Source organism: Nelumbo nucifera, chromosome 1 (assembly GCF_055504915.1).
Source record: "Nelumbo nucifera cultivar China Antique chromosome 1, China Antique-T2T, whole genome shotgun sequence".
Taxonomy (NCBI): Eukaryota; Viridiplantae; Streptophyta; class Magnoliopsida; order Proteales; family Nelumbonaceae; genus Nelumbo; species Nelumbo nucifera.
Genome location: NC_142649.1, coordinates 33,313,644 through 33,327,290, shown reverse-complemented (window position 1 = coordinate 33,327,290; position 13,647 = coordinate 33,313,644). Strand labels below are relative to the sequence as shown.

General features: G+C 35.2%; 1 protein-coding gene across 1 annotated transcript; it reads right to left on the bottom strand.

Moving 5' to 3' along the window:
- Nucleotides 1–4,791: 4,791 nt before the first annotated feature.
- LOC104612051 (DGCR14-like protein) lies at nt 4,792–6,679 on the bottom strand. The gene has a single exon (XM_010279364.3). The coding sequence runs from the start codon at nt 6,578–6,580 to the stop codon at nt 5,054–5,056; it is 1,527 nt and encodes a 508-aa protein (XP_010277666.1). The 5' UTR covers nt 6,581–6,679; the 3' UTR covers nt 4,792–5,053.
- Between the last annotated feature and the right edge of the window lie 6,968 nt (nt 6,680–13,647).

Genomic DNA, 13,647 nt, shown 5'->3' with positions numbered 1-13,647 from the left:
CTCTCCTCAAGATTTATCCCTACTATACAACATTTGTCAAGGTTCACTTTTAGATTAGACATTTGCTCAAACAGTTGTATGCTAAGTTTCAAATTCCTAAACCATCTACAATCACCTGCTTCACAAAAGAGGATTGTATCATCCGCAAATTGCAAATGAGTAGGTACCCCATCCTTACCAACTCTGCAACCTTTTATTAGGTTCCTCGAGTCTACCCCAGAGCCAACCTTCCCAAGACATCTACTATTAAAGTAAACAAAAACGAAGATAAGGGATCTCGTTGCCTTCAAGAACCAATCTATTCTCATGTCTCTAGCCATCTTTACCCCAAATATTGGCAGCAAAGAATTGTGCACTTATAGAATCACCTTGCTCAACTGGACCTGAATACAAAGCACGTATAATGCGACCCTCATCTCTTACCACCCCTCCAATTCCTGAAGGACCTGGATTGCCCAGACTACAACCATCAAAGTTCAATTTCAACCACCCACCCATTGTGGGAGATCACACCTCTAGGGATTTTTATTTCCTGGAGGAGGATCCAGCAATTGTCCCCCCAACTCCTGAAGAAATCTTCTACCTTAAAGTCAACAAACAACTTCAAAGTCTTCACCCAAAAAGCTACTTAGTGTTATATCAATGCCTCCTTGCACCTCTCCTCAAAAATTCTTGAGTTCCTTTCTTCCCATAATGTCCAAATCACCGCTGCCCGAGTGTACCTCCATAGAATCCTGCCTCTCCTAGATATGCATATCAACACAAAAGGGCTAAACAACCTTTCCAAGATTGCCGGAGGATTCCACCTAAAACAACAAAGAGAAAAAAATAAAAAAAAAAAACATTCCCAAATACAGCAAACAAATGGACAAGAGATTAAGAGATGAACAGCAGTCTCACCATGCAACTTACATAATTAACACCAATTGGGGGATAAGGACCAGTTTGGTCTTTTCTTCTACAATAGATCATAATTGTTAATGCTACCATGGAAGACTTTTCAACAAAGAGCACTGACCTTAGGGGGAATTTTTTTTTTTTTGAAGAATAAAATAAAAATTCATTAGAAAAAGGAAAAAAGAATACAATAGGAAGGTGATAAGACATCACCCGAAGAGGAAACAAACCCAAAGAACCCAACAAAGATCTGAAGAGTCTCATACTATACCCCAAAAAACCAAAACTGACAAAACTTTAATATTCTCTTAAAACAATCTCAAGCAAAAGCCAAGGAAACAACCCAGAAAATCCCCTTGAGAGTCAGCATCAAACTTTAGGATTCTCTTAAAACAATTCTCTTAAGATTCACCTTCTCTTCCCTTTTCCTTTTTTCAACCACCTCAAAGGCCTTTCTAGCAAGCTCCTCACCACCTCAGAAAAACAAACCCAAACTCTTTCCAATCGTGACCTCTCTACCCAACAAATTCTGGAGAGTCCCACACCATGTCCTGTTATCAACTCCATCATTGTTTTGCATTGTCTCGCTCTTACCAGAAGTAGAGTCAGCATTATTCAATTTGTTCTTTTGTTGCTCCTTCCCTGAATGGGAGGTCGCTGGCTGGATTTACACCGTTCTCCCCCTATTATCAATGCCAGATGTCCTACTGCCTCTTAATCTTTTCCTTTTATAAACCCATTTGTAGTTTTTCATAGGTCCTGCTACCGCCAAACCAAGTTTTAGCTAGAGAATATCTTCGTCACATGCACTGTGTTATGATTTTTCAAGCTATGTGATTTTTTGTTTATCGCCTCGCTTATCAAGTTCTCTTCCTTTTCATCAAGCTTGCTCCTTCGGCCTAGATCAACACCTAGTCTTCCTGCCTTCACCTCCTCAAGTTGAAAACAATCCACATCGTAGCTCTCCCCCAAACTCCCCATGCCTTCGCCATCACCTGTTTCCCCTTTCCCCTTATTCTCACATTCTCTCTCATGCTCATCACCTACAAAAAAAGGAAGAGGGGGAATAGGGAAACACCAAATTTCTTTTATAGGGAATGAGGGATGAGAAGCAGTGGCAATAAGAGCCTTGAAAAATGATTTACAAGAAAACACCCCAACATTATTTAGGGCCCAAGCTCGATTATTAAAATCCTCTACATCCATAACAATAGAATCCAGAAGGTGCAACAAACCGGACGTAGAGGAGATTTTTTTTTTGAAGAATAACGTGGAGGAGATTTTTGACTCCCTAAGATTCCTTAGTAAGACCCATATTACAATTCAACCCAGTATGTGAGGGATGAGAGAAGAAAATCAAACAAAGACTTTTATTTGAGGTTGGAAAGAACAAACAAAGAGGGATAAGCAACTATCAAAAGAGACCCCCCAACCCAAACATCTCCCCAAAACCTTATCTTCAAACCAGAAGCCAAACCATACCTCACACGATTAAGGAAGAGAAGGAAACCATAAATAGCTTTCCAAGGTGCAGCAAGAGTAGCTCTGTGCAAACAAGCAGCACTCCATCCGTTGCTTGATAGCCCATGGGTACTTGACACAACCTTATGTCACAACCTCTCATTTTCCACAAGAAATTGCGACAACCACTTAAGAGAGCCAAATTTTTCAAACACATTACCAATTCCCAATTCCTCTTCTTCCTTCCTTTTAGTCACCTTTTCTAAATGGTCTTTTTTCCTTCCCCCAACTCCCATAGAAAGTCCCTCATTAACTTATCAATCCATTTCTCCTTGTTTATTTAAGAAAAAAAAAACCTAATATACAAAATAAATTCAACTTTCTATTATAACATAATTTTGGATAACCAGGATAAACTTTTTAGATAATTTTGCAATCTTCTGTATGCATAAGATAACAGAATCTCACAGTTACAAGGTGGAATGGGAATATTAATTTTGTAAGCAATATTAAATTTCAGTGCATTTTTCTCTTAGTAACCTTCTCCAACTGTTCTTCTTAATGGAAAGTTTTAGGTGGAATGGGAATCTGATGGAATCTTCATTTGGGTCATGCAAGGTAATGATCCAGGTCCTGTAGAATTAAACAATTAGTAGGATGTTGAAAAGTCATAATCTCAGTTTAATGGGTGACCTAAGAAAGAATGCCAAGAGAGCTATGGTTTGAACAGCTGATGATTTACTGAGCTGGAAGGATTTCCTCAAAGGCCTCAGGATAATTCTCCTTGATGAACACTTTTTTTGCAGCTGAGACAATTGAAGCTCAAAGAAATGGACTATATTGGTTAGCCACATAAATTTCCCCTTCATTCTTAGTTTTAGGTTCACAATTTATTTCTCCTAAACTAAAACTTGGCCGGGTTTTTGCTTGTTTTTCATGTTTCAGCTAATTCTGTTTTAGTATGTTTGATACTTGTCTTCATCCTTATAGTCATCTCATAACACCCCCATTACTCTAAATTTTTACTATTTGATTATTCATAGAGAACATGGCTTTGGATTTTAGTTGGTGCATGCATTCTAATAATAGATAGAGATGGTGCAAACTTGGGCAGGAGCTTTTTTGAAAAGCTCAAAGGATCAATAATTAAGCTTGTAGCCTCACCAAAATAATAAGAGGCAGTTTATGGCTTTACCCTTCTTAATTAAGGATTCAAAAGCCTTCTTTTTATCAGCAACTCAAGAAATTTTTATTAAGATTAAAGAACAAAAAGGTACAACAAGAAGTTAGGGCAAAGACCCTTTACAGAAAAGATCCCCCTACAGAATTAACATTGAGCCCAAAACAAATGCTGCCTATGAATTCCTTGCTTAGCTAATCCATCCGCCAACAAGAAGTTGTTAGTCAGTCATGGTTTTTTTCTTTTTCATTTTTCTCCATTGTAACCATGGTTTAAAATGTCCTAATTTCCCTAATATTTCCATGACAGATTTCCATATCCATGGGTAGTGACACGAAAATTTACCAAAATCAACATATTCCCCAATGAACACTGCCAGCACTATGTGGAGCACAAAAGATAATTTCCACGACATGTTTCCATTTCCACTTCCATGGGTAGCAACATGAAATTTTACTGGAATCGGCATATTCCCCAATGAATACTACCAGCATGATGTAGAATACACGAGATAGTATTATAACATAATTTGGTGAAACTATTGTAGACATGTGGAGTGACAATGTTATTGTCCGCCTAACTTACATGATTACCACTTTGAGCTAGCTCATATTCATTTCAAACATGAAGTATTAGTTTTTAGTTTTTATAATAGATTATTTGGTTGATCTATTACAACCATTTGCATTTTCTATGAGTTTAAATTTTGCTTTAACTTATTCTATCATGAAGCTCAACATATTCTTTTGTCTATAACCTTGGCTCCTAACTTTGTGTAATGATTTGGAACAAGATAATAATTTAAAAAGGTTTGCCTATGCTTCTTTTATTATTTCATAAAATATCATTCTTATGTCTATAATTTTCACAATATTTCCGACATTTCTAAATTCCAACATGTTTCTTATATTTAGACAACCAACATTTGTTTACTGTTTCCAGTTTCTGGATTTTGCAATGAGAGTGAAACTTTGACATCAATTGCAAACAAACTGATAACTTCCATGTAGCAATAGTATAGGTTGCAAGAGAGTGGAGATCTGACAGTAATTGAAAACAAACCGATGGCTCCCATGTGGCACATAGTAGCAATACTAGAGAAAAAAATAAAAAAAAAGACAGAAGTTTGATTGCAACCAAGTCCAAGCATTGTACCAATAAACTCAGCATAACAGATCATTTGGACTAATTCATCAAAAAAAAAAAAACAGATCATTTGGACTATACACAATGTTATAAAGGCACAGGCTCGATTTGAACGATGAGAGTTTATGAACGATGACCACTACCCAGTAAGTGACCAAGTTCAGCATCACAGAAATTGATGAAGTTAGAACTTCAGGTGAAAATATTGAATTTCTTGGTACATGTTAAACAAAAAAGAAAAAAAGTAAAAGAAAAGAAAAAAGAAAGATAGAGAAGTTAACTCCAAAGCTATATACATAGTCATAAAAGCATTGTTCAACATTGCAAACCAAACCCATCTTGATGGGTGCAGTAGGAAATAAGTTTACATTACCAAGGAGGATTAGAACCCTCCCTTACTGATGGTGACCTTGACCCAAAGCTCCCATCTCTTCCAAACCTTGTCAAGCTCCTTCCCGCTTTTGGAGTCCCTACGCTGGGGCTCACACCCCGATAGCTGGCACGAAGAGTTTCATCCACAGAACGTGAAGATTTTGCAATAGCATTCCGAACAAACTTCTGAGCAGCAGGAGAAAGTGTCCTAACACTTGGACTTGCACTCCCACCTCTAACTGGTGAAGGCAATGGTGGTTTCTGAAACATTTTCGACCTCGCTCTCAATTTTCGAGCAGCCTCCCTTGACAATGAGTGGGCCTTAACATCTCGTGAAGGTGGATTTGGGATTCTAAAATGCGGACCATCACTACTACCCCCAATACCTACCGGTGTTTCCTCTGGTTCCAATCTCAAAGGCGTCCCTTCAATCTCCCCCCATGTGATGAAAGGCGACTCATCAACACCTGGTGCAGGAGAAGGAGTTTTAACAAAGCTATATCCATTGTCAGCTCTCTTGCCTGATTCAACATAAAATCGATTAGGAGTCCTTCTTAAGTCTTCCAGATCATACTTCTTTGACTTCTCTGCTTCTCTATCTGACAAGGGTAGAGGGACCGGGGTCGCTCCAGCAACAGGCGTATAAAGTACTGCAACTGTGTCCTCCTCTTTCGGCTTAGAATCCAACACTTTGCCATGGAAACGGGTATTTACACGATTAATTTCCTTAGTCAGGCCCTTAATCCTCTCTGCCCTCTCCGCCTCTGTCAATGGGGCTTCACCCCTATCCGCTGGGTTATACATTAAGAGGTTTTTTGCAGCATATTTCCAACCTTCTAACGTACTCGGAGGCTGATCAGATGTTCCATAGCCATCAGTAATCCGATCCTTCTTCTCAGTTTCCAGCGTTTTAAGTTGTTCCTTCTCTCCTTCAGTCAAATACCCAAACCTCTCTTTCCTCTTTCGATTAACCTTCTCCATTATCTTCGAGAAACTATCATTGTCTTCACTTGTATAGCGCCGGAAAAATTCATCCAGCGTCAACGAAACATCAACCGAATCATCACCAGATTCTCCTACGGCGACCGGCAAATCTCGCGGCAATTGAGCAGGGGTCTTATCGAATTCAAACGGAGTGGACGTCGAAAAGAAACTTGATCCGGGTGTTCGCAAATTAGAACCAGGAGTTTGAGTTCGAGTCCTACTTTCTGCGTCAGAATTGGAAACCTTCCCAGCCCGCCGCTCCAAGATCTTTAACTGGGCATCGCGCATTTGGACAGGATCACCGCTCCGAACGGCTTCCAACCAGTCGAGACGGTCCCTGAGCTTTGGAATGTCGGGGAAGAAATCACGCTCGATGATCTTCTCAATCGCTTCGACGTATGTGTCTTCATCGAGAACTGCGGGATCCTTTTTAGGGTTTCTAGCAGGGATTAGGTCATTAGGAGTTTGAAGGGATTTCTCAGAGAGAGATGGAGAAGGAGAGGAGATGCGCCGAGGAGAATGACCCGGAGAAAAAAGCATGGTTCTCGATCAACAACGGAAGAATCGTTAAGATTAGGGTTAAGAGTTGCAGAAGCTTAAACCGTAGACACAAGGAAAAACAGAGATCGCGTATATAGATTATGCCAGACTGCCAGTTTGGAAGATAGAAGCGTACGACTCACGACTTTCCAAAGTGGGCTCCACGGGGAGGACTCCCAACATTGTCCTAATAGGTCACTTCAGCCGTATATCGGGAGCATCTCCTTTTGTCTTCTGAGAAGAAATGTTCTTGATGTACGACTGTGATGGTTTATAGGGACACGGAGCGATTATTGGGAGAAGATCCGAACTCGGACCCACACGGACAGCATATTTACAGCTATATTTGGTGAATGAACATTTAGTAACCGTTTCAGGGGAGAGTCGGTTGAAACGCAGCGCCTTCTGGCATTTATTGTTAATTACATTTTTCATATTATATGTTCTATTTTATTTTATTTATTTTAGTTTATTAATGATCAAATGTTACAATTTTTTAAAACTTAAGCATTAATAAATATATAAAATTAGGTTATAGTCATAATTAAATTAATCTATAATTAATTTTTTAGTAATAATTAAATTAATGTAAGTTCAAACTCAAAGTTCAAGACTTTGGATTAGGCTTGGATTGATTTTATCATGACCCAGCCCACCCAAATTGCATGCATCGTTGATATTTGTAATTGGATTGAACCAAATCAAGTGCAACCCATGCATTTATTATGTTTTGGTTTTTTTAACTATTTTTACGTAATATTGAAGCCAAAGGAGCTGTGAGGATGGGCTACCCCCATTGCGTGCCCACTGAACCAAATTTTGATGGTATATTAACAATTTTTAAGGTTGCTTGGCCTAGTCCAACCCACACCTCAAGTGTAATAATATTTGTTCGGGCCTACGACATGGACAGGCTTGCCTGTATTAATTATAAAAATATGATTTTTTACAAATTAAAATTGTTATTTAATTTTAGTCTATTTAAAAAATATATAACATATATATACATACCATATGATATATATATATATGTTAATATTAAATTTGTTATCTAAATATTATATAATAATATTTACCATATATGCATATAACTTCCAAGTTGAGCTTCGGGGTTGCTTAGCTTGGCTTGTTGGGCCCTATCCGCTAAGGCTATTATTAGACTCCGAAAGTTCAATACCTAATTGGACTTTGAATCCGATTTAGATTTGGATGTTACAACTTAAATCTAATTACAATTCGATTGGATGTGGATTTAACCCCATCCAATTTGATTAAAATCCATGTCTAATAAAAATTATTATTATTATTATTATATGTAGTATAATTATGTATACATATAGATATTATGTGTAATTATATAGAATTTATAATTAATAAATTTAGTATTTTATATTTATATGCATTTATTATACATATATACTTTAAAATTCAAATTGAACATAATAATAATCAAATGTTGATGCATATTTATAAATTTCATAATTATATATAGGTCAAGTCAGGTTGGGCTAAGTTATAAATGATTTGGTACTTTTTATTATTAATTTTAATTACCCTATCAATACTAAGTCTAGTTAGTTTCTAGACAAATTTGCTAAAACTTAATATTTGTTATCAACTAAGTTATAAATGACCATCTCTAAGTAAAAGGATTCTTATGACATTTTTAATTGGGTCATTATTAGATTTATTATTTTTTTATAACATATGCAATGCAAATAATTTATTTTATTATTTTTCATAATTATTTTACATTTTATTATTAATTTTAACTATCCTATTAATATTAATTATCTTTAAATAGAATCACACACACACACTAGTAGGGCCAAGCAAGATCTTTTATTTTTTTGATTCATTGGGCTACACAATGGGGGTATGCCATCCCCCATTGTTTGGATTGAATGTTATCTAAAAATAGTTATAAAACCCAAAAATAACGCATGCATGGGGTATACTTTGTTTGGTTTAGTCCAACCATGAATGTTGATAATTGAATTAGACCTACTTGGATACCTAGCTCAAAAGAAAATAGTTGCTTGGGCCTTAAAATATATAGGTCTAGCAAGGTTGGGTGAAGTTATAAATGATTTGTTACTTTTTATTATTTATTTCAATTTTCCTATCAATACTAATTTTTATTAATTTTTAAATTTTAATAGTTTCTAGACAAAACTTATTAAAATATAATATTTTTTATTAATTTTATATCCCTATTGTCGGCATTATGTGTGGGCATGGTGTAGATTTGAACTTAACCTAGCTTAGAAGAAAATAGTTGCTTGAGCCCAAAAATTTGTAGGTTTAGCTAGGACAGACTAAGTTATAAATTATCATCCCTAAATAAGAGTCTTATGACATTTCTAATTTGGTCATTATTAGTTTTATTATTTTAATTAATATTTATAATTTTTATATGGAATGCAAATGGTTTATTTTATTATTTTTATAATTTGTTTACTTTTTATTCTTAATTTTAACTATCCTATTAATATTAAGTATCTTTAAATAAAATTAAATTGTATTTTAGTTTTTTAATTTGTAAGCTACTAATTTTTATTAGTTTTAGTAATTTTTTATTAACTATAGTTCTTAGGTTTCAAATTATATATAGATTACTATTACTATTATTTTTGTATGTTTTATTGTGTATCACACATTATGAGTTTCTAAATGTATCATAACCGTTTTCAATAATGGGTCAATACAAACTCATTTATCTTGTCTTCTTCACATGAGTGATAAACATGCTCTATAATTTAAATTTTCATTAATTTTTTATTTTTATATCATTTTTAATGGGTCATCTGTTTTATATAAGTCTCTTATGTAGCATGTACACTATGCACAGTAAAAGTCTCAATTCATAAAATGTATTAATTTTAACAATATTATTAATTAGGTAATTAAAATGTATTAATACAAAGTTATCTAATAAAGCAAAACACAGTATTAGTATTAGAACACATGTTGCATGTGCAATATATAGAAGCCATGTTTAAATCATAATATTATTAAAACTATCAATTAATATGCTTTGTATTTAAATTTCTTATTTTTATTTGTGTTTATTAAGTTTGATTTTTAAGTGGAATTAAAATGTTTCTAATCAACTTTTTAAGGAAACCAAAGATAAATGTATTTTAATTTTTAGGTCTTGTCAATAGTTATTATTTTTAAATAACAGCTTAGTGCATTTTTAAATTAATAATTTTTTAAAATATTTTTTTTCACTTTGTTGTTTTATGTTTGATTGTTTAACCTTAACCTATTTAAATTATTTAATTTATTAATATTCTACTTTATTATGTTGTATTACTTGCTAAGAAAAAAATTATGTTGTATTGCTATCCTCATTCTCATTCTCTATCTTTCTTATATGTAATAATAACATGCATTGAAATAAGAGCATTCTTATCAAGCAAACTCTAGTAAGGTTTTGCCACATGTCTAGCAAGACCCTCTAGGGATAGAGTTTCCTTTCCCTGAGGATTCTCACATAACACATATCGGCTACACCCTTTTATCATTTCATTGGTTCTCTCGTAGCCACATGTTGAGACTTGTGTTTGAATGTCTTTGTAAGTCGTCTTTAAAGCGTTTCACCATGGGTTTGTGTTATCATGTTATGCTTATCGCAAGTCTTGGATGGCTTTTTATGCTCATCGTAGGTCTTAGATAGTGCTTTGCGTTCATTACAGGTGTGTAAGTCTCCTATTGCCTTAGTAGGGTATTGTCATACCATTGCAAAGATATTTTGGCTACCCTGGTACCTGATGTGTTTATTTATCGTCTTACCCAGCTTGACCACGGTATTCTTTCTCATTTGAGGTTTCCTTATGCGGATCTTATAGTATCAGTGATGATGAATTACATGTACTTATCCCCCTACTTATTAATAAGAGTATTCTTGTCAATAAGCATCCTATGTGATTTTCTTTGCTCGTATAGTATCATGTAACTGTGATTAGGTGATTGAGAATGAGGAGTTGATTGATTTGTTACAGATTGGGGCTTAATGGGTGCAAAAGGAAAATAAACTTGGTGATTTTATACTCTATTGGAATGAGGGACATGGTTGGGCCTACTTATTAAAATTGGACTTGACTTTGTTGTTTTGCCGACTTGCAGTTGTTTTCTGAATTGTTTGAGTCATGTACAAAGTGTTGAAGGTGTAAGTGATGGTGAAACCATAGGAGTTCAGTATTTCCTCTAATTTAGCCCCCCTGCTTTTTTATGGAAGGTCTTCTATAAAAAAACATGTCTGCTATGACTTGTCATTTTAAGTTTGCAACCCCCCCCCCCCCTTGCCCCCCCATTTCCTGATAGAAGGCATTCTATCAAGAATTATTCGAGAGTAGGAAGAGATTATGTTGAAATTTCAACCCCCCTATTTCTTGATAGAAGTCATTCTATCAAGAATCAATCAAGAGCCAGAAGAGATTATGTTGAAATGCCAGTCCCCTGTTTCTTGATAGAAGTCATTCTATCAAGAATCATTCAAGAGGTGTATATAGAACCTTAGGCACATTGATAGATGTAGAAAGTTGCCACAGTACTCAAGGCCTTTGTCAATAAGCATTTGTTGCAAATTAATGTGATTGATGTGTTCCAAAACTAGAGAAGATTCAGAGATAATTTTGAAATAGTAGGACTCTGCATTTTGGTAGATGAAGTATTAGGTAGGGAAAAATACGATGTAAAAGTGGTGTAATGGGAAGCCCCCCCCCCCTATTGAGTGTGCAGGATTTCGAAAGGAACATAATATTCTTGTGACATGACTTGAGAATTTGTTGTGATTGCTTTGTTACAGCATGAAATCTTATAATGATAATATCATGGGCCATGATGAATATAGATTTACTGGGACCATGTGCGGGATATGTGGTCATGTTAAATGGTTAGTACACTGAAAGATTAGCAACAAGATGAAATAGTGCCTTTTCTTCTACTCTTGGCATGAAATGGATGGTGTTGGAGCTTATTGATGTCAAGTTCTTTTGCAACTATTTGATTATAGTGAACTTCACGGTCCATTATATTTGTGCTTGTTTGCGATATAGACAAAGATAGAGTAAATCGCTTGTGCTTGAAGCTAGTTACCTAGGGCTTCATAAGAAATGTGCAATGCATGGAGCTGCCATGGCTTTTTGTAAGATAACTGCCTAGTGTTGCCAGGGTTCTATGGGATGGCCAAATGGGGATGGGGTTACCAAGGAACTGATGATGAGCGCCTAGGATTGTTGGGGCCTTCTTGGGGTTGCCAGGGATTTGTGATGTGTGCATGGTAGAGGTGGATACGAGCTAAGCCGAGCCGAATATTTGGGTATTTGATCTTAGCTCGATAGAATATTACAAGGCTCAAGCTCGGGCTTGAGCTCGATTTGAAATGTAAGCTCAACTTCGACTCGAATGAATAATCTATATGTTTGAGCTCGATTCAGCTCAATCTCAATAATGAACCGAGCCTATTTGAGCTCAAATTCGAGCTTTCTAGTGAACATGTATTTCAAAGAGGTTTCTCTCAAATCTCAATCACCTATTTAAAAGGCTGGTAAAAAAGTCTTAAAGATTTCATATCCATTTGTCTCAAACTCTCAAACCAAACAATTATTTATTTTCCCTTCTCAAGTGACCTAGGTAGACCAATAAAACTCCATTCATTCTTTTTAGTTCTAACTTTAGATGATCTTTTCAACCATTTCAGTCATTACAAATTTACAACTGATGATCATTGATTTATCTCCTATCTTCCTAGTTATAATCCAAGAATGCTAGGATCCATTCTTTTTTCCAATAAGGACTAAAATCCAAAAATTTAGCACAAGAGACACTCTAGGTAAAACCAATGAACTTAGAGCATGTAGACCTGTCTAGAGGAATAACCGAGTAAGGACTAGATCAGATCATGAAAATTCAATAAAAAGTGACCCACCATAGCCAAGTTAAAGAATGGTAATTCACCACAACATCAGATGCTACACAACATGTACTATATTATGTTGCCACTTGTCACCCTACCCCCTACTATAGCAAAGAGGGCTGAGTGTGGGGTAGATATGCCCAAATTGTGTAGAAACAAGGAATCAGTGATTGACATAAATATTATAATTTGGCTAAGTAGGTCTAGCAATGTTGGCTGATATTAGAATCCAATGGAAGATTAAGGGGCTATCATAGAATAAGAATCTTGATCCAATATCCACCCTATCAGCTATCATAGAATAAGAATCTTGATCAACAGATAAAAAATATGATAGAAAACCACAATCTTCATTGTCAAATAAGTCATGGATCAAACTTCTTATACTCAATAGCATGAATCGCTCATTATCTAATTACTGTTTAGCTTCTCTCTCAAGATTGGTCATCCTGTTGACAGCCTAAGCTCAAGTCCTCTAGTCAAACAAGATGTTGAAATTTAAATGTTTAATAAACTCATAATAATACTCTATAGCCATATCATTCAGGGATATACATATACCAATATCCATTTGTGATTTCAAGTTTGGTTGATCTATAGCTTGAAGCAAGTTCAATTTCATCTCCAACATAGTTAATGCCATCAATTAGAGTTTTTTTTTTCTATTTTGATCATTATCATATGAAAAGTAGGGTTTAAATCTAGTTATTTGGATTTTCCATCTTCCTTCAAGTAGAGATAATGATGTAATCAATCATTCAACTCCAAAAGTGATTTCATTTCTTGTGTCCACCTAGTGGTGTCACAGTCATATTCATCTCTAGATGATTGCAACAATTACAAGAACCTCATCCAATCTAGCATTCATTTTGTTAGGCTTTTTGTTCTTTTCTCATTACCTACACTTTCTTACATGATGATTCGGCTTGGTATATGGAGGGATGTCCCCTTTAAACAAGTTTAGCATTTTGAAAATGAAGTGGAATTATATTGTCAATACTTTACTAATTAAAGGCTTCCAACCAATAGGTTGTCAAGAACATAGAATCCATGTTGCTGTAAAACTAACCTAAAATGTAAAATAAAAATATAAAAAAATCAAATAAATTGAAAATAAGATAGATATGATTGCTTATAAACTTAG

Bases quoted from the DNA above. Each gene is read 5' to 3' on its own strand.
- LOC104612051 (XM_010279364.3), bottom strand. From the start codon at position 6,580: ATGCTTTTTTCTCCGGGTCATTCTCCTCGGCGCATCTCCTCTCCTTCT.